The sequence below is a fragment of the Lonchura striata genome, chromosome 3, assembly GCF_050655825.1.
Source record: "Lonchura striata isolate lonStrDom1 chromosome 3, ASM5065582v1, whole genome shotgun sequence".
Classification (NCBI taxonomy): domain Eukaryota; kingdom Metazoa; phylum Chordata; class Aves; order Passeriformes; family Estrildidae; genus Lonchura; species Lonchura striata.
In genome coordinates this window covers 65,519,463-65,538,395 of record NC_140705.1, presented here as the reverse complement: position 1 = coordinate 65,538,395, position 18,933 = coordinate 65,519,463, and the positions used below count along the sequence as shown (strand labels likewise).

Sequence of the window (18,933 nt, the reverse complement as noted above, 5' to 3'; positions counted from 1 at the left end):
AATGCAGTAGTGCTACAAGAAACGGAAAGGTGACAAGATTAACATATGCTTTAAGCAAAGTAGTTTTCCTGTTTGAACTACTCTGTGTGAACTGAGTGGCAAGATAGACAATAAACATTTTAGGAATAATAAATAATCAGTGTGTCTCTGACATGACACTACTGAAATATTTTTAATAGCGTTACAAAGTACTCTTCCCAAAACAGGCATATTTGTTCAAAGTCCAGAACACCAGTGACAAGGGTTGAGACCATTTTCTTTAGTGTACAAATGTCAAAAGACCCTGACCATCCATGAAAGAATTTGGTTCAAATTTGGTGTGTTCACAGAATTAACAGAATTACAGAGTAATTTAGGTTAGAAAGGATCACCCAGCTTCATCTGGTTCAGCATCCCACTTGAAGATGTGCCAACATCAGTTGCATGCTCAGTTGTTTAAAAAACTGATATCTTTGCATATTCTAAACAACTCCAGTCACTGTTCTGCTGCCAGTGTAGAGCTACTATAGAGAAGAAAGAACAAGTATAGGACTACTTCAATAAAAAAATACCCAAAAGCAAAAACCCCAAGGCACAAATATCTCAAGGTGATATTTTCATAAGGAGCAAAATCAGCCTTGCAAAGTCTGAATGATAAAAAGGATAAATAATTTTAATGGCTATAATCACATCACAACTTGGAAGTACTATTTTGTTAGAGCTTCAGAGAATTTACCAAATTGCTTGAATTTTGTAGTATACATCTACAGCAAAGCTATCCAGATACTGCAACAAGAACTTCATGAGAAACTGACTGCATGGAACCACTTATGCAGGCTTTATAGCTATTTAAAAAAAGTGAATTCTCAAAAAGGCTGGATGATGGAAATCCAGAAAACAAGCCTTATACACTCCAAACACATAAAAACTTCATCCATTTGCTTGCATAAGCTATATTTTAGTGCAGAAAAGACTGTGGGGAAATTAACAGATACTGACATTCAAGTTGATTGGAATATTCAGATTTTTAATGATGGAATGATGAATTTTTCTCCTTCCTGTGAACTTGGTTTGCAAGAGGGAAAAAAAAAAAAAAAAAAAAAAAAGCCAAACTTTAATTAAATAACCTATTCTGCTTGGGAATAAAGTGTGGGAGGCACAATTTGGTCTGTGTGAAAGGTGCAGCACTTACTCTTATTCCCTACATTCTCAATTATTTCTAGGGAAAATGGTCTTCCTTTCTAGAACTCCCTCTAGCAAGAGAGAGGCTGAACTTCATGCTGCAAATGCATATTTTTAAGGCACAAAGCACCAGTAGATATTGTATTTATGTTGGGAGACTATCACAAAACATCTAATTTGATATATTGTCCTAGTTTTGCTATAGAAAAATTAAAGTGCAGAAAAATAAAGAAACTTATTTAAGATGGAACAGTTAAACAGCAGGGACCAGGAGAATTAATGTTACAGTATTATATTTCTGCTTTAGCTTCAAAGATTTATGCTTTACCTTAAAAGATTATCCTACCTTGTAAAAGCAAATTAAAAAACCCACCTATTATTATTAATTGTACAGAGCCCTGAACTTAAAACTTCTGAGGAAACACCATTCTAAAGGCAAAAAAATCCTGAAAAAGCTCAATATATCTTTCTCTAGCCCTTTCAGAGTTTACACATGCCCCTGTTCAGATCACATTAGGCTTCCAGAGACCCTTCTAAGTAGAAGAGCAAAAGCAATGAAGAGCACAGAAGCAGGGCTATTACTTATGACACTGAGCACTGTCAGGACATCATGGGGTAAAGTCTAACCAATTACATAGAGTTAAACTATGAGTAGATAAACTGAACTCATTAGAAGGTTTTGATATCTGCTGGGAAAACAAAGCACAGCCAATTATGCACAAAGCTTTCTTAAGACTAAGGACTATATCTCCTACTGCAATAATTCAGATATGCACAGAAAAGAAGCAAAGCATAGATGAATTTTTAGCTACTTGATATCTCACATGTTGGAACAGTAGATCAAGAGGTGAAAGCCACCCTGGTAACAGCAGCTAAATCCCTTCAAGTATGGAGAAAACCAAAGATACTGACCTGCAGTGACAGAAAAGGCCACCAGCAGCTTACACTGACCATAGCAGTTTGAAATCAATAGTGAGCACAATTGCTCCCTGTGGGGATCACATCCACAAAAATCCAGGACAGAGGAGAGGGAGCCTGAGGCAGAATTGCCACAAAAGAGCCAAGCAGGCCACCAGCCAAGACACACACACACCCCTCAATCAGCTGCAATAAACCACACCACACCACAAACTCAGAGGAACAACTGGACCAGCATGTCCAGGTAAGTGCCACTACTTGTGAGAAATCATTTGAGATTTTATGTCACTCAGCACAGTGCTTCTGCCCTTGTGTCTCCCTCATCCCTCAATTTCCCCTGCAACAGAGAAAACAGAATTCAGCAGCTTAACTGCTCTTAACATCTTAGTGTCAGGAAGAGGGTCACTTCAAGTGGCTCAAGGTTTCTAAGCTACACACTTTTTAACTTTTCCTTATACACCATAAAGTAACCAAGCTGTTGTTCATAGCTGAGAACAGAACTTTTGTTATTAATTGCTAAAAATGTTCTTTTTGGGGTCGGGAAATGCTTCTCTAATTAAGGATCTGTCTGCCTCCAAAAATCTTGGTTTTAAATCTCCTAGATAAATAAGAGTTAGAAATGTTTCTCAGTAACTAATCAAGCTGTTTAAAATTAATAAAAAGGAGGGATATACTGCTCAAGTTAAACCAGTGAATAACCCCAAACTAACTTTCAGGACTCATAAGGTTAAAATTTAACACTAAAAGCAGTCTCTTCCTAGTATTTTTACAGACATCTTTCCCTCTTAAAACTGCTGCTTGTGGGCATAGAATGGCAAAGCTGCCCCTCTGGCATACTATGTTACCAACTATACCTATCAAACCTAGAGGCAAAAAATATTAAGAGAGTAGTAATTCTACTTCTAATCCCATCAGTTCAAGATGACGCCTATAATTTAGGTACTTCCATTTTTACAATTACTTTGTGGATTTAGGGAATTCAATACAGTGTTGATGTTTAAGTATATTTATCCATTAAGATAAAGAAAGACAACATCATTGAACTGGCAATATATTTGTAACAAGATTTTGGTTCTTCAGAAAAATCTTCAGTTCCACTTTTACAAATCATTTTAATAGTACTGCAAACATTTAGTACTTGTCTATAAGAAGCCACTCTGTTCTTCTAGTAGTGGTTAAGAGGCCTCATAAAGAAGACTAAGATATGAGTGTGATTTAGAAAACTCCTCACATTTACCTGTTCTGAACAATACTGGTTCGGAATTTCAAATACCAAATTTGAAGACTGATCAAATATAGAGAATCTCTGTAAAGAGTCTGATAAATAGTCCAAAGCCAAATCAGGACTGTAACATTCTTGATTTAAGAACATTTTACTTTTAATACCCTTTCCAAGAAACCCTCAAACTTGTTTCCCCGTCCCTCAGATTACTTTCAACAGAAAGCACAAAAACATGTACCCATACTTGAAGACACAAGGAAAACACTAATATCCACCTCCCATTTGCTGGTAGGCAATGAAAGAAACACTATCATTCCTTTACTTCTACTCTCACAACATGAACACAGAAAAAAATTAGGACTGACTTCCATTGCACTTTTATAATTTTTCAATGAATAACACTTTACTGACACTCAGTCTTTCAAGTCCATAGCTCATTTCAATTGAAAACATTTTTGCAGCTTTAAAGAGTAAGTGGATCCCACTTTAATGAATCCTTGCACGTAATTTATTATTCATAAAAACCTTAGCAGGCAAAGCATCCTGAGGGTTGGCTCTATCTTTGAGCAACAGAATGAAATAAGCACTTCTTGCAAGCCTCACTCTTACCCACTCTCTCAAACCAGCAGAAAGTAAGAGGCTGCTTTTACATTGGGAATATGTCTGAGTCTATTCCTTCTGCCTGCATTCCTCCATCACAATGAGGAGATAATCACAGGGGATGCAAATTCTGCAGTGTTGTCTGGTTACAGGGCTACTCTATCAGCTAAGGGCTTTTAACCCATTCTTCCAAGAAGCAAGAGCTGTATCAAAGTACCAAGCATATTGATCTTCATCAAGTTAGAGGAGCACTAACATTTCAGGCTCTGTATGAAACTTCTTCCCTTCCTCTAGAAAACACATTTTCTGTCATTTTGTCACAGTAATGCTTTCTTCCCAAACAAGTTTGTAATACCTCTCTCAATTATTTAGAAAGCAATTCACACTCCATGAATTCACAGGTGTGTGTAGCCATGGATGAGTGCCCAGAAATAGGTTTTGTTGAGTCATCATTATCCAAACTGCAACATCATGTTCCCCAAAATTACAGATGAGTAAGGTCTAAACAATACATTTTGATCTCTTCTGTTCCTCCAAACCAAGTTCTTATTTCTATGTCTCTTTTTGCTTTCTCGTCTATTCTACCAATATGAGAGTAATTAACACCACCCACACACAGTTCACTCTTAATTTAAGTCAATTCTATAACCACTTAAAAAAGAAAATGTATTAAATTAAGTGTGATTTTAAATATGACATTAAGAATATTGCATTATTACCCCTATTCCTCATGCTCCGAGTTAAAAAATCTGGAGAGTTCATAACAGAAAACTCGTTTTCTAATTGTAGTTTTTCAACTTTTAAAAGTCAATCCTCTTATGGCAATTAACCTTATAGAAAGAGTAGTGATATACCAGAAAGAAACAAAAAAGGTCTACTTGGAGACTAATATAAACACCAAAGAAAATTGTTAGATTTACCTATGTTCAAAGAGGATTAAGTCAATTTCTCTAGCAAGATGGCCCTAAACCTTCCCCATAATGTTTAGAATTCAGTCAATTTCAGGACAACAAAGAAGTCAATTCATTCTCTTATGCTGACAAGTCAAGGTTCTGACAACAGCAGTGTGGATTAAAGAATCTACAGGACACCTCCTTTTAAAAATAAAAGTTTAAACACATATGTTGTTACATGGCTTGGATAGTAGCATATGGCTGTGGTACCATATGGCAATAAACATATGGGTAGTTCACTTTTTAGTGAACAAGAAGGAGCAGGGTAGTTACTAGTGCTTTACTTCACAAATTCATTCTGCTTCTCTCTGTCACTTGGAAGCTTTTAGCAAGATACAATCCCTGTACCTTTTACTGTGCCACTTGAAACCCTCATTTGGCAACACGGAAGTAGGAGCAGGTCACTAGAGCATTACAAAGTTTATCTTAAGAACAAGCCCACCAGCCAACAAAAGCCCAACCAAAAACCCCACAAAAAAACCAAACAAACACCACCTCACCAAGCAGCATAGATAGAATGTTTAAACACCCAGAGGACAGAGCAGCACAACAAAACAGAGCTCAGCCCCTGTCTCTCTTTAGATTTGCAGTCAGCTGCTGTAAATTGTCAGCACACTAGTAACCCTCTACAAAACTTATCTATTACCTTGAGATAATGGCAACTGAGCAGCCATACCTCACATCATATACACAACTTAAACTGACACAAAGAACAACTAGAACAGCCAAGCCACCCACCAACAGCAAAGAGAGTTTGCTGGTTTTCTCCCCCCCTGCATACCTGGTTCCCACCAGACTTCTGAATGGTTCAATAAGCTGAATCAAGACATCACCTGTGTGAGGTGCACTAAATCCACTTCAGAATACAAAAGGATACAGCCTTAGTGCTCCAGTCTGAGTCCCAATGGCCAGTATTTTCTGAACCGGATCAAATGCCAAGGCTGAAGGTTGATAGGGGAAACCGTGACGTACCGTCTAACAAGTCACAGCAGTGCAGTAACAATGGGTCAAGCAGGATAGCAAAAATAAACAGAATCAAGACTGTATGTTAGAGAACAGGATTCAGTGTTAATTACAATTTTAAAATGAACTATAAAGTAATTTAATCACAGACTGAGAAAATCACCTGCTTTATACAAACCAGTTACAAAAGTAAGTCATAATTACTCATTCATCTTCGAGCATCAAGTGACAGTCAGACTTTCTGAAACTTAATTTGAATCTTAAATTTCTTCTGTGTAAAGACTGTTATCAACTCAGCATTTCATTTTTTCATCTACCTCATTCCCTGAGTAATCTTATATTCTGCTCTAAGAAAGACACTAAACTATTAAAATCTGAGATGCTCCTAGCAAATTTGGCAATAAAGCCAGACTAATCATCAGAACTATTATAAACTTGCTTTTCTGAGAATCACTCAAATTTCAATCCAACAGACCCAACATGACAGTGCAACCTCTCTCAGCTCAGTAAAGAAAAAAATATGAACTTGAGCTTGACAGAACCAATCTCTCAGCCTCTACTTCCCTCAAAGAGAACAGGCAGCCCCAAAATTGACCAAACCAAAAAACACCTCATTGAACAACAGCAAACGCCCCCCCAGCCATGGGATTCTTTCTTAATATGGAACTATTGGCACATTTAGCTTTCTTGGTTAGCCAAGACTAATCTGGTAATTGACCAAGCAATGACTCCATTAAACTTCTCAGGCTGCAATTAATCAGAGAGAACATAATACAAGTGTCACCTGTTCTTACTTCCATTCTAAATGCATGCATCCTAAGCCATATAAATGCCAGCTTTTCCATGTCTAAGGCTTTAGTTTAAAGCAGAGGTATTTCAGGACCTCATAAACACAGAGCAAACTTCTGATATACTCCTTGTACTTCACTGAAGTTGCAGGCATACCCCACAACTCCCTGTATTCCACAACTGAATAAAGTCTAACTGGCAACAGCTCTGCTCTTCTCCATATCCTTCATGACCAATTCCTGAAAGCAGCAGAGATGCCTGCAATACACAAAAAAACCGAGGACAGTCCATAAACAAGCTCATCCATGTCAAGCTAGGCCATGAGTGAACCACAAAGATAAAAATGAGTATTGATATTCCAATCAGTTTATATTCCTCTTGATACAGCTGCTGGTTAATTCGCTGCATCATTTTCTGAAGTGTGCAGACACAAACAGCAGTTATTGTATCACACACAAGCAAATAAATAAACGGGAACTTCGTATCTAGATACGTAGCATCACCAACTTGGCAACACACTGCAATGAAACCACCACAAACATCGAAAGCCTTTTTCAGGCGTAAAGGAGCAGGATAAGTGATTTCCAAATAATGCAGAGGGCCAGCTTCCCTGTCCTTCGGGCCCATTAGCAGAGGTTTCTACTCAAACGCCGCGATAATCAGATATGCACTACAGCTAAGCATCACTCCTTCCCCCATCCATCAACTCCTTCCTTCCACGAAGCCTTAGTGAACACTGTCAGGATTACTCGCATGCAAGAGCCTAGACGAAGATAAACCCCGAAACTCTCCAAGAAAGACGACTAAAGAAATCCAGCAAGACCTGTACAGCTACACCCACCGCTTTCTTCCCGTCTTCGCCCCCGAAATCATCAATCCAAACAAGTAAACAGGAGCGGCGGGCAGGCTCGGCGGGGTCGGTACGGAGGAGCAAAGCCCGCAGCGCCCATCGCGGCGGCGCGCCCCCTTCCCCGGCCGCCCGCCGGCTCGGGGCTGCAGCATTCATTCACCTTGCAGAGCTGGAAGTGCTCGGACTGGAGCGTCTCCTGGATTTCGGTCTCCCGGTTCCCCGCCTGCTGCTGCTGCGCGGCGGACGACGCCGAAGCGACGGCAGAGACCGCCGTCAGGCCGTCCAGCACCTTCCTGATGTTAAATTTCCTCATGGTCCTCGGCGGCGGCGCTCCCGCTGCCCCGGCCTCGCCGCCGCCGCGCTGTCACCGCCGCGCCGCCCGCCCCGCAGGCGGCAGACGAGCCCCCGCCGGGGAGGGCGGTGCAGGGGCGGCCCGCGGTCGGGGGCGCCGCGCTCCTCCTCGTCCGCGGGGAGGGCGGCGAGGCGTCAGTCCGGCAGCGCAGGGGCGCTTGTCATCGAGGCCCGCGGGCTCGGAGACGGAGACTGGAGCCAAGCAAACAGGAGTCGGTCAGCCCACCGAGCGCCGCCACCGCCGGTCCCACGCTCGCCGCCCGCGGCCGCCCCGCGCCCTGCCCGCCGGGGAACGCGGCTCGCCCCGGGCCCAGCTGGCCCCGCCCCTCCCGCCGCCGGGGCTGTGCGGGCTGCCCCGCCTCGCCTCTGCTCCCCGCGGAGCCCCCGCGCCCCCCGCTCATCCCCTCACATCGTGGCGGCCGCCGCTGTCACCCGTCCGCGTGCGTGTGCCGGTCCCCTCCCGCCGCCGCAGCCTCTCCCCCCGCGGCAGCGGCAGCCGCCCGCCCGCGGCTCGGCTGGGCTCAGCACCGTCCGCCTCCTCCTCACGGCTGCGTGTGCCGCCAGCCAGCCACCAGCGGGGCTTCTCCCGGCTGCTGCCAGCGCCTACCGCTGCCCGCCCCCACAACCATCCTCCTCCTCCTGCCGCGCAGGGAGCCTCCCCCGCCTCTCGGTCGCTCCCCCTTGCCTGACACCGCGGAGCGCAGCGCCCCGGGGAGGAGGAGCGGCGTCGGCGATACCGCGGCGCCCGGCCCGGTAGCGGCGGGGCGGCCGCTCATGCGCGCTGAGGGCGGCGGCGCCCGGATGTGGCGGAGCCGCTGCCCCCCCGCCGCGCCGTGCGGGGGCCGGGGCGGCGTGCGGGGCGCGGCGGGGCGGCCGGGCCCGAGCGCTGCGCTCCGGCAGGGCGGCGGCTGCGGCAGGTAACAGGTGGCGGCGGCCAGAGGCTGCCGCGGGCAGCGCCGTCCCTGCCGCCGGCGCGGCGCCGGAGGCGCTCGACAGCTGCGGCGGAGCCGGGCGCCGCGCGTGGCTCCCCGCGGAAGATCCCCGCGGCTGCGGCTCGTCCCGGGCGGCGGAGCTGGTGCGGACCGCGGCCGGAGCAGCGCTGGCGGTCCGGCGGCGGGGCCGGGACAGCGCGGAGCGGCGGCGGGGCTGCGGGCGAAGGCAGAGGAAGTGTGCGATCCCCCCGTATCGCTCAGCCCGAGCGCCCTGCTGGTTCTGCGGCCCCGGCCCGGGAGCGCTCGCTGTGCGGCTGGACAGAGGGCTGCGGCCGAGCTGCCCAACACCGCCCGGCAGAGTCACGACCAGCCCTGGCGTCGCGCCGCGAGCGCCGGGGTTACGAAGGTGCTTCCATTCATTTTTACGGCTGCAAAACCAATTTAAACATGTGGCACAGAGCCAAACGTTTCCTTCTGATAGCCCCTGTTCTACAGTATTCTGTATTTGCTTTTATTTTTCTTTTACTGCTAGGTTGTAGTTTGGTATTATCTAGTCCCTGGTCAGGCAGTAGATATTATTCGTCTCTGTCATGTTACTTTGTTCAGGAAGGTCATAATTATTTGTGACTCATTATTGAATTTCTTTTCAGCTAAAATAAACTGATTAATCTCTTTTGGAGGGAAAACTTGTAGAGATGTGAATCAAGATGATGGCTTACATTTCCTAGCCTCAGCACGAATGCCTTAGCAGTAAAAGGCTCTGCACACTGGAAAATGCTCCTTTCAGGTGGTGTTTCCAGCCTGGTGGCCAGGCACGCTGTGTTAGCCCAGTGTCCGTTGTAGTGCACTGAGGGATGAATGTAATCGGAATGCAGCAGAATCGCTATAATGCAGCCAGAAGTAAAAAACCTCAGAAGTAAAAATCCCACAAATTCTTCTTAGACCTGTAAGTTCTTGTTAATTTATAGTTTAATTTAGCTGTATAGCTAGCAGGTATATGATCTACAAGCCTTTGAAAGAAACCAAGACAGTCCACATATTCTTGCAAAGTGAACTTAGAGCGTTGTTCCTTCTGTTACTAGGACAGAAATGTTTGACATTTCCTGAAATCATCTTGGTAAAATGTGAAAGAATGCTTCCAAAGATAACAAAAGTCCTAGGAAAAAGAAAGAAGTATACTTAAATAAGGTTCAGTAAATACCTTAGGTGAAAATCAACTTAATTTTAAGAGATAAATATGTGCAGTTTCAGCATGTCTAATTATCTGTAACATATTTTAGCTGTGTATAAGTTACAGAAGTAATGTCTATTTTCCCATCTATTCCCACATTCTTATTGTAACACACTGAACTGGGAAGAAAACTGGTAGATCTTGGCCATGTTTGAATGGTAAATATAAGCTGTTACAGGGAAAAGAAGGGTACACATACAACTTTAAGAATGTAAGTTATAGTCCCTTTGAGTCTTTCAGTTCAATATGTTTTGGGCCAAGCTCTGCAAACACTCCTAGATACAACTTTGATAGTGCAACTAACCTGATTTTTTATAGGAATATTAATCACAGCAACAGCCCCCTCAAAACTGGGTGATGAATTTAAGGACATTAAAAGCTATCTTTTTGCATACTACAGTCTCTTTCTTTTTCTTACCTTCTATATACTTTGTCTATGAATGCATTCTTTATTTGGACTGTATATTTTTAGAGGAAAGCTTGGATTTGATTTTCAGTTTATATTATTAGCACCTAAGAGGGGCACCTCATTCATTATTGCAACCTTGTATTGATACATTGAGGCAAGTGATACAATGTGCACTAGGTTGGACCAACCCTAGTTCCTCTCCCTCATGCTTTCAGGTTGATGCCATTCAAGGAATCAATGCTGTCTGGGACTTCAACTTTTCCTGTAAATTTTTTTTTTTTTAATTTTCTCCAGCAAATTAGTGAAAAAAATTGTTGATTTCACTGGGACATGAGTTGGACAATAAAAGGCCTTTTAATATTATAGTTCAGTAAATATCCTCTTCATCCCTCAGGGTTTAGGTGCTGTAATTGAGAGCTTCTTTGGACCCTCTAGCACTTACACAATAACCACATCCTGTTTTACAAACAAGACCATTCTGCTTAACTTCCTTCATGCTGCCCACTCAGATGTTCTGACCTCCAATGTCAGAAATAACTTGCCAGTTTTGTACCCCAGTACAAAGTCCAGAATCTTGCAGAGCTGGGCAAGAAGTAGTCAGACCCAACTAGTGTGCAACACTGTTGTACTCAATTATGACAGAGTCCAGCTGGGACAGAGCCAGTGTAAAATGTTCACAAGTTTATTAGGCCCCCAGCAGTGCTGTGGAAATCCCTGCTATCAAATGAATCCACATGGTTCCCTTTTCTGTCATTTCTTACTGATCTCATTATCTAAGGCTGCTAGAAAATGAGAGGAGGGATCACTTCCTCATTTCTTGATTGATATTCTACAGATACCACATAAACAGCCACTGGTCCTAATAGGTGTCTGAGACAATGGGGCATTAAGTGTTTTATGTATCAGTGCCCACAGAACATTAGTTAGTGTAGGTCAGACTTGTTGGGTCTTTTGCCTCAAGATATTCACAATAACTTCACAGATGACTCTAGGGTGCAGTTATTGCTGTGCTTATGAGCCTTCCTGGTTGGTTTTTGGGGAGCTTGGTTGTTTGTATTTGTGGACTGATGTATCACCAGTGTTATCTTGAAGAAGAAAGGAATGATTGTAGTCCCACATGAGCCAGAATGAGTAAAAGCCCACCCAATTATAGTGTATTCTACAATGTGTTGGAATAATCAAGAGCAGTGGGTAGGTAATGAAGTGAAAGGTCCACATACGGTGTTTGTCATCAGTTTGTACGTGAACCTCAAAAGCATTACTGGTTGTGTCCAGAGAAGGCTGCAGGGGATTTGCACACCCTGCAAATGTTTTGGTAATTATTGCAATACTCGGCGCATATGAGAAATGGATCATCAGAAGTGACCTCAAGATCCCTGCTTGGCCTCTAACAGCACTAAAGCTTTTGAAAGTCAGTCAATCCAGACTTTGAAGTCTAAGAAGCACGCTTAGCTTTCCTGAGAACTTCTTAAGGTGCTTAGTCACTGCAGTCAGGATCGACTGAGCCCTAGCCAAACATTTTCTTGCCTTAAATAGAAAGAAACTTGGAAACATTTCTGGACTAATCTTACTCAGATTGTTCTACTCAAATGTATTGGACAGGGCAGTGTAACCACAGCTCCAAGTAAGTTTTGGAATCTTTCCTGCCTGCTGGGAAACTGCTCAAGCTTTCTAGACTTAGAGCTGTTGCCAAACAAACCTCTGTGATTTTTTTCCCCACAATAATCTTCACTGGTGATGAATCCTAAGGAGGATTCCAGCTGCAAATGAGTTTTTTGCATTTTATGCAGCTTGGTTTGAATAAGCCATAAACAAGACAGAAACTAAGAGCATGTGTCCGTTGGCTGGTCAGCTCCAGGAAGAAAAAGCTATGCTAGTGCTCGCCAGAACCACAGCTGGAGGTGAACTGTCTACTGTTTGTAAATTCACCAATTTCAGAAATATCCTGATGGACCATGCCTACACTGATATGATAAATTTCTACATCTGGAAGCCTATGTGGTCCTTGGCAGGCACACAGATCATGGGGCATCCATAATAAAAGAGCCATGGAACAGCATGACTAGCACGTATATAAGGATGCCATCAGGCTGTATGGATATACATGACAGAGAGACACCTGCTGCTGCAGAGTCTGCACCAACATTCCTGCATGTTCAGCTTGGCTCAGCAAATAGAATGACAGGTGCATTCATGGGTTGTTGAAATCTGAATTAGCAGGGCTCTGTAGCACGGATCTATGCAACCAGCACAGCAAATAATATACAAGTGCCCATGTAGCTGTTGTGCAGAGCTATAGCATGGCAGAAGAAAGGCATGGATGTCTTGGAAGAGTTGGAAGAATTGTTGCCAGTTGTGCACTGTGGGTGTCTGACTGCTGGCCATTAGCAGTGGCAAGAGGGGAGCAGCTGCGATGTACGAGCAAGGGAGAGTACATAAGGCAAACAGGAGGAATGACAGCAGCACTGCACAATGGAAACATTAGAAGGAGGTTGTGCAGTGTTCTTAGTATTTCATGTGCTTCTTTGCACCTTTGTCCCACCACTGTCATGCTGCACCAGACTAAGGCAGTGTCAGCTATTAAACTGTGCACTAAAATTTACTGCATCTAATGAAAATACCCGTGTTACTTATTATTGAAGTGTTGTACTTAGGCCCATAGAATTCACATCTGTTATACTTTGAATCTGACCCTTTGTCAGTTTATTCCATTCCTTACTAATTATAGCTTTTATGGATTTTTTTTGTGTGTGTATGAGTTGATTTCATAATATTTATCTCAAACTGAAGGGGTTTCAGTCTCTATGTTTTTAGGAAAATCATTACTCAGGTAGTGTTAGTGGATGGTCAAGATTTACAGGAGGAGCAGGTAATACACATATTCAACATTTAGGTTTGCTTAACGTGTTGTAGGCCTTTAGATGCCAAAGCAAAATTACAAATAATTATACTAAGGAACTTCTAATTTTATCATGATCTATGCAAAATTACAAAAAATTATACAGAGGAATTTATAATTTTTACATGATTTATGCAATCGCTTCAACAAGTAATTAACCTGATGTTTCCTTCAATTCAATCTGGGCACCTTCTTAACAGTACGTATAAGATTAAGCTACATCATGAGAAGACATGGTTTACTCCACTGACAGGATGACATGCTCATTACCAGTATCATTACTTGCCTTCTATCATATTGCTTCTGTAATTCCATCTATTCTCATGGATATTTGAGACATATTAATGCAGAGTCATATTAGCACAGAATAACTGAGGCAAGAAGGGATCTCTGGGGATCATCCGGTCCACTGGTCTACTCAAGTCATAAATTCAATGCAACTTCAAAGTCAGAGCATGTTGCTTACAGTCATGTCTAATTTTTGCATGCCTCCTAGGATGGAGATTCTTTAACCTCTGGGGGATTTTTTTTGTTCTGTTTTGTTTTGTTTTGTTTTTTTGGGTTTTGTTTTTTTTTTTTTTTTTTTTTTTGCTTTATTACAAAATAAAATTACAATTTCACATTCCATGTGCTGCATTTCGATTTTCTAGGTTTTACATTAATAGCAGGCCTAAGTCAGTATTAAAACCTCAGATATACAATAGTAGTCAGAACAGGTTTTTAAAAACTTAAGGCTATTACCCATCAGGAAAAATATGGGCCAATACTTTACTGAATAATGAATATTGTTTCATATGGATTTATCATACACATTTTATAGTTTTCAGTCAAGTATATTACAAATGCTTCTTATTACAGTGCTATTTTATGTCCTGTATGAAGTAAATATAAATTACAATCTGTCTCCATTAAAAGACAGCAAAGTATTAGAAGTGAAATCAACAAAAGCTTTATAAAGTAGCCAAATTAAGATGAAGTATGAGTGTCTGCCAAGTAAGGAAGGTTTATTTTGTACTAAATGAATTAAAGCTAAAATATGATGGACAAAACAAATTTATCCATTCTGAAAACAGAATTATAGTGGTGCAATATCTTTCAAATGCAGTGATCTGTTTATATGCAGTACTTTGTGTGAAGTATAGCATTTCAGGCGAGATCTTTCATCAGCAAATAATTTTAAAGTGATTGTCAAACAAGAAAAAAAATCTTTTTTTTTTTTTACTGTCATTCTAATTGCAATGCATTAGTTGGAAGGTCTGTTGTACAGTAGTTTAACAAATTAGACAAGTACTAAGACTACAGAAACATTAGGCCATTGTTAAAAATGGCTACTATTTCACTGGTACTTTCTCTTTTGGCTTTAAATTAAAAGTGGTGAATTACAAAAACCGCAAAGCCAAGCATGCAAGCAAGTGGACAATCCCTTTAACAATGCTGAAGCTAGAAGATTCAAAATGCATCAATGCTTCATTTAATTTTAGGCTTTCATTTTTTTAAAAACAGTTATTTTTATCCATGTGACCATTTTTCTGTGATTGTAAACCCTTCTTCAGTATAATAACATCAGATGCATAACTAAATTTTATTATTAGCTCCATCTTGTGAGAAAATTTTAGATTTCAAGACAATTAAAACATTCACCATAAAAGTATGAGCATTCTAACATGCATTATAGTATGCTCTGAACTTCATATGCCTCTTCCTGCATCTTCCCGCATCTTCCCCCCTCCTTCCCAACTGGTGAGATAGGAGGTGAGATGCAAGATCAGCTGAGACATTTCAAAGAAAATGCTAGTGTGCTCCAATTTAAGAACAACATAATAATCTGAAATTAACAAGGTAAATAGTTGTTTCAGAGAAAGTAAACAGGTAACAAGGTAAATGGGTAGGAGAAGCCTAGAGTATGCAGAACAGATTCCAATTTATTAAAGTCAGTGATCCTGACAATTCTCATTTCTCCCATCCTTTAAACATTTTAGGGTCTGTCCCAGGACATTACTAATCAGTGATCTTCTTGAGTTGATTTTAGATCCAGCTGGTCACTTAGTCTAAGACTTTTTGAAGTCCTAATTGAGTCAATTGAACTTTGACCACCTTTGAAGTAGGGGACTGAGTTGAAGTCTAAAGTAAATTGTGAACTTTAACTAGATCAGCTCAGCAAGCTCCATAGTGCATGACATTGCCATGACTAAAATTCAGAGCTATTGCTGAGATTGGGTTCAGCAACTTAATGTATTATCAAAGTTTTCAGCTTTACTTCAGGCAAGGTGTGTAAGAAGTCATTAATATCTGCTCCTTCAAATCTCCCTGTGAGTCAGCATCCTTTCTGCTGTAGCACTCCAGTCAGACTGGTTCCAGCGTCAGTTAGGAATAGCCAACATTTATGAATTATACCTCTTTTATATAGTTCATTACCATGTAGATGCTCAGTTTGAGAAGATGTTTCCTGAGTAACACTGGGAGAAAAACTTGGCACAGCCCTGCCCCCCTTCCTTAGGCACAACTGATAGGTTAATGGGAAAAAAGGTTGCCTTAATTTTAGCAACTGGAAATTGAGATACGCACACAAGGCGAGTGGTGCTGGTTTAGCTGTGCAAGTCTGTGGTACAGCCTGTACTGCTGCGTGCAGCTGTGCCTAAATTACAATCTGCAGTAGGAGACCTTTAATTTGCATTAGATTTGCATCTCTCTCCTTACATGTTACTTCCCTGGGACAATGTTGAGGTGTGTCTAGAGGAATCAGAGGCTGCTGGCACAGCCTGAGGCTACCCACAGCTCTGTCTCCCAGCTAGGAAATGGAGATCTGTTTTCCCTCTCCATGGCCAGCCCCACTCCCTCAGTCCTTCTCCTCAGGACGCTTTCTCCTGGTGGAGCCTGAGTGCTCCTTACTTACATTCTGAAGGTTTTAAGGCAAAAATGGCAGCTGAGCTTTTGAAAAACACTCCAGCCTAACTAATATCCCTCTATTTCCCATCCCTAAAAGTATTCCAGACCAAGATGGTCAGGGCTTTGAGCAGCCTGGTCTAGTGGAAGGTGTCTGTCCATGACAGAGTGGTTAGAACTACATGATCTTTGAATTCCCTTCCAACCCAATGTTTTTCTGTGATAATAAATACTGAACTGCACTAACTCTGGAACATGAAGGTTTCATTGTAAAGATTGTTTAACATGTAGTCAGGGCTGGTGTGAGGGCTGGTGGCTCTGTGGGTCGTTGGTGGCTGCTTATGGGAGGGAGTCCACTGGCACAGCCTGGAAACCAGGGTGTGAGACATCCACCAGCCAGGAGAAGGCAGTCATGAGGCCCTGGGACAGCCCAAAACCTGGACACCATAGGGAACCTCCATGGGGATGTGTCAAGGCTGGGCTGGGACATGGCGAGCTGCAGAATGGCCTCGCTGCAACATTTCTGGGGCAGGAGTCAATGACTCCAGGTGCTGACATGGGTCCTGTGTCATGGGAAGCCCTGGAGGCTGGCAGGGACAGTCAGGGCTGGGAGTGCTCCCACAGCTCTGGCAGTTTTATGCCTACATCTAGAGTAGCAATTCATATCTGAAGAGAAGTCTTATGTCTTATCTTTATAGGTCATTAATATTTTTGTCTAGAAGTCCAGCAAAAGCAATTTTTTTTGAAGATAAAGGTGTATCCCATAAATAATCATTATATCAAGTGTCAGTGAGTTATTTTCTTACTCTGTATCTACATTTTGCTGATATATTCTCCATATATCAGCATATATATATTTGTGTCTTCCATCTTGCTCCTGGATATGCCATTCAGGTTTGGAGACACTCCTGGACAAACTGAATTTCAGGAATTCCTTAGAGCTACCACATGGAAGATCCATGAGGCTGCTCTATCTTTCAGTAAGTACTTTGAAATACTTTTGTCTGTCTTGCTGATCCCACAGTAAACACAGTTTTTTAGAATCAAGATCTGAGGCTACTGAATAGTATTTTCAAAGAATTATTCCTGTTTAAGCATAAATTTAGTGAAGTATATATCTAAGAAACGGATTCTTAATGCCTGTGACTTTGGAGCCTTAAGGTGTTGACAGATGTATTGAAAAGGTGTCCTCCCAGAAAAAAAAAACAAGCATATTAGGCTTTTATCATAAAGTAACTTCAGCTCTGCTGAAATGGAACATATAAGCATTAACAAACATTGCCTTAAACCCCCCTGTATATGAAACTGTTCACTTAATGCTGAGGAATCATGCTTTGTTCCTCATACCTTTTGAAAGCATGGTGTCTTTGAACTAAGTAAATGATTAAGTGGAATAAGAAGTTTATCTCCCTATTATGATCTGCGTAGGTCCGTATTACTGCTATTGAGTTCTGCATTCAGCACTGTAACTCTCATATGTCATATGCAGATTGTTTTCTCTCAGACTCTACAGAGAATTATGTGAGCAGTAAAAATCTTCCCTTTGGTAGTTTTCTTTGAGGTGGAGAGTCGGTTGCACATATCCGCTGCTGTATTTCTGTACAAGAGGAGGTATGATCAAAGAAATATGCCTTTCACTTCAGCAGAAAATGATAATATTTGTGACAATACCTATTTTGTGAAAATTGTAAATTTAATTTAGTGAAGAAATAGGACTTTGTGTAAAAAAATAAAAGAAAAGCTTTCATTAAGCTGAAAGCAGAGAGAAATATTTCTTCTGTGAATGTACATAGAGTAAGTAAATACATAAATAGCAGTGTTGTTTAAACAGATTTCCCCCATAGAACTCTTGCTGCCCAAAACCCATAGGAGAGTTCAAGCAGTGAAATTTATGTCCAGTAGAAGTAAAACATTCTAAAATTTAATAGTAACAAATTATGTTAATGTATTTTCATGCTTAAATATTAAAAGAAGAGGATAAATAGATGAAAGCAAGATTTTTCTTTGCTTTGCATACATTTTTAAAATTATATTAATCTACCACAACCTAATATTTAGTTTCTGAAGTAATTTTTGAGCATCCTGTAATGCCTGTGCAATAAATATGCAACTTTAAACAGGGTTTAGATACCCCACTCTCTCCAGTCAGAACAAGATGGATATTTCTCTTGCATAACACAAAGTATGCAAGTGGGTAAAAAATAGTGTGATCTGGAGGTCAATGACTTCCAGTTCCAGTGGATTAAGAAACACATCCCAAAACTGAAGATCCTTTGGTGGAGGTCTTCTTCCTGTTTGAATGTGGAACTGTGAGTACTTCAGCTGACCTCTACTGCTCAGTATTCCATGAGTGAGAACTATGCAAAGGACTATATAACCCTCCACAGCCCTATATTTTAATGGTTTTTTTCAGTTAGTCTTATTCAACACAAACCCCTCAACTCTTCACTTTATTACTCTAGTTTAGAAGTCCTTGACCTAAGCTAGGCTTTAAAATAGAGAAAAAATGGGGGCGTTGTGTGTTGTATTACATATAATTATCACTTTTTTCATAGTGTATCAATTTCTTTTCCTTCCCAACACAGAGCACAGGCTGTAGCAAAAAAAACCAAAAACAACCACAACAAAAACCAAAAACCCACAACAACTACAAAACCCAAGAAAACCAACCAAAATCCAAAAAAACCTAACAGAAATTAAAATAATCGATCTGAATTTATATACTTTATACATGGAAAACTTAAACATCACAGGTGATTGTTTTGAGAGAAA

General features: G+C 41.6%; 1 protein-coding gene across 12 annotated transcripts in view; it reads right to left on the bottom strand.

The window, feature by feature from the left end:
• Positions 1-7,974, bottom strand: part of STXBP5 (syntaxin binding protein 5) — a 107,189-nt gene extending 99,215 nt beyond the window's left edge. For 2 of the 12 annotated variants that reach the window (XM_085575377.1, XM_085575374.1), the window contains exons 1-2: positions 7,617-7,971; positions 5,732-5,829 (exon numbers count right to left, since the gene is read on the bottom strand). In XM_085575377.1, the coding sequence (XP_085431503.1) occupies positions 5,732-5,829; positions 7,617-7,769 (251 nt within the window). In that variant the 5' untranslated portion in view covers positions 7,770-7,971. Of the gene's footprint in view, positions 1-5,731; positions 5,830-7,616 lie in introns of all 12 variants that reach the window. The other 10 variants (XM_085575378.1, XM_085575376.1, XM_021527024.3 and 7 more) reach the window with 8 other exon arrangements.
• Positions 7,975-18,933: the final 10,959 nt, after the last annotated feature.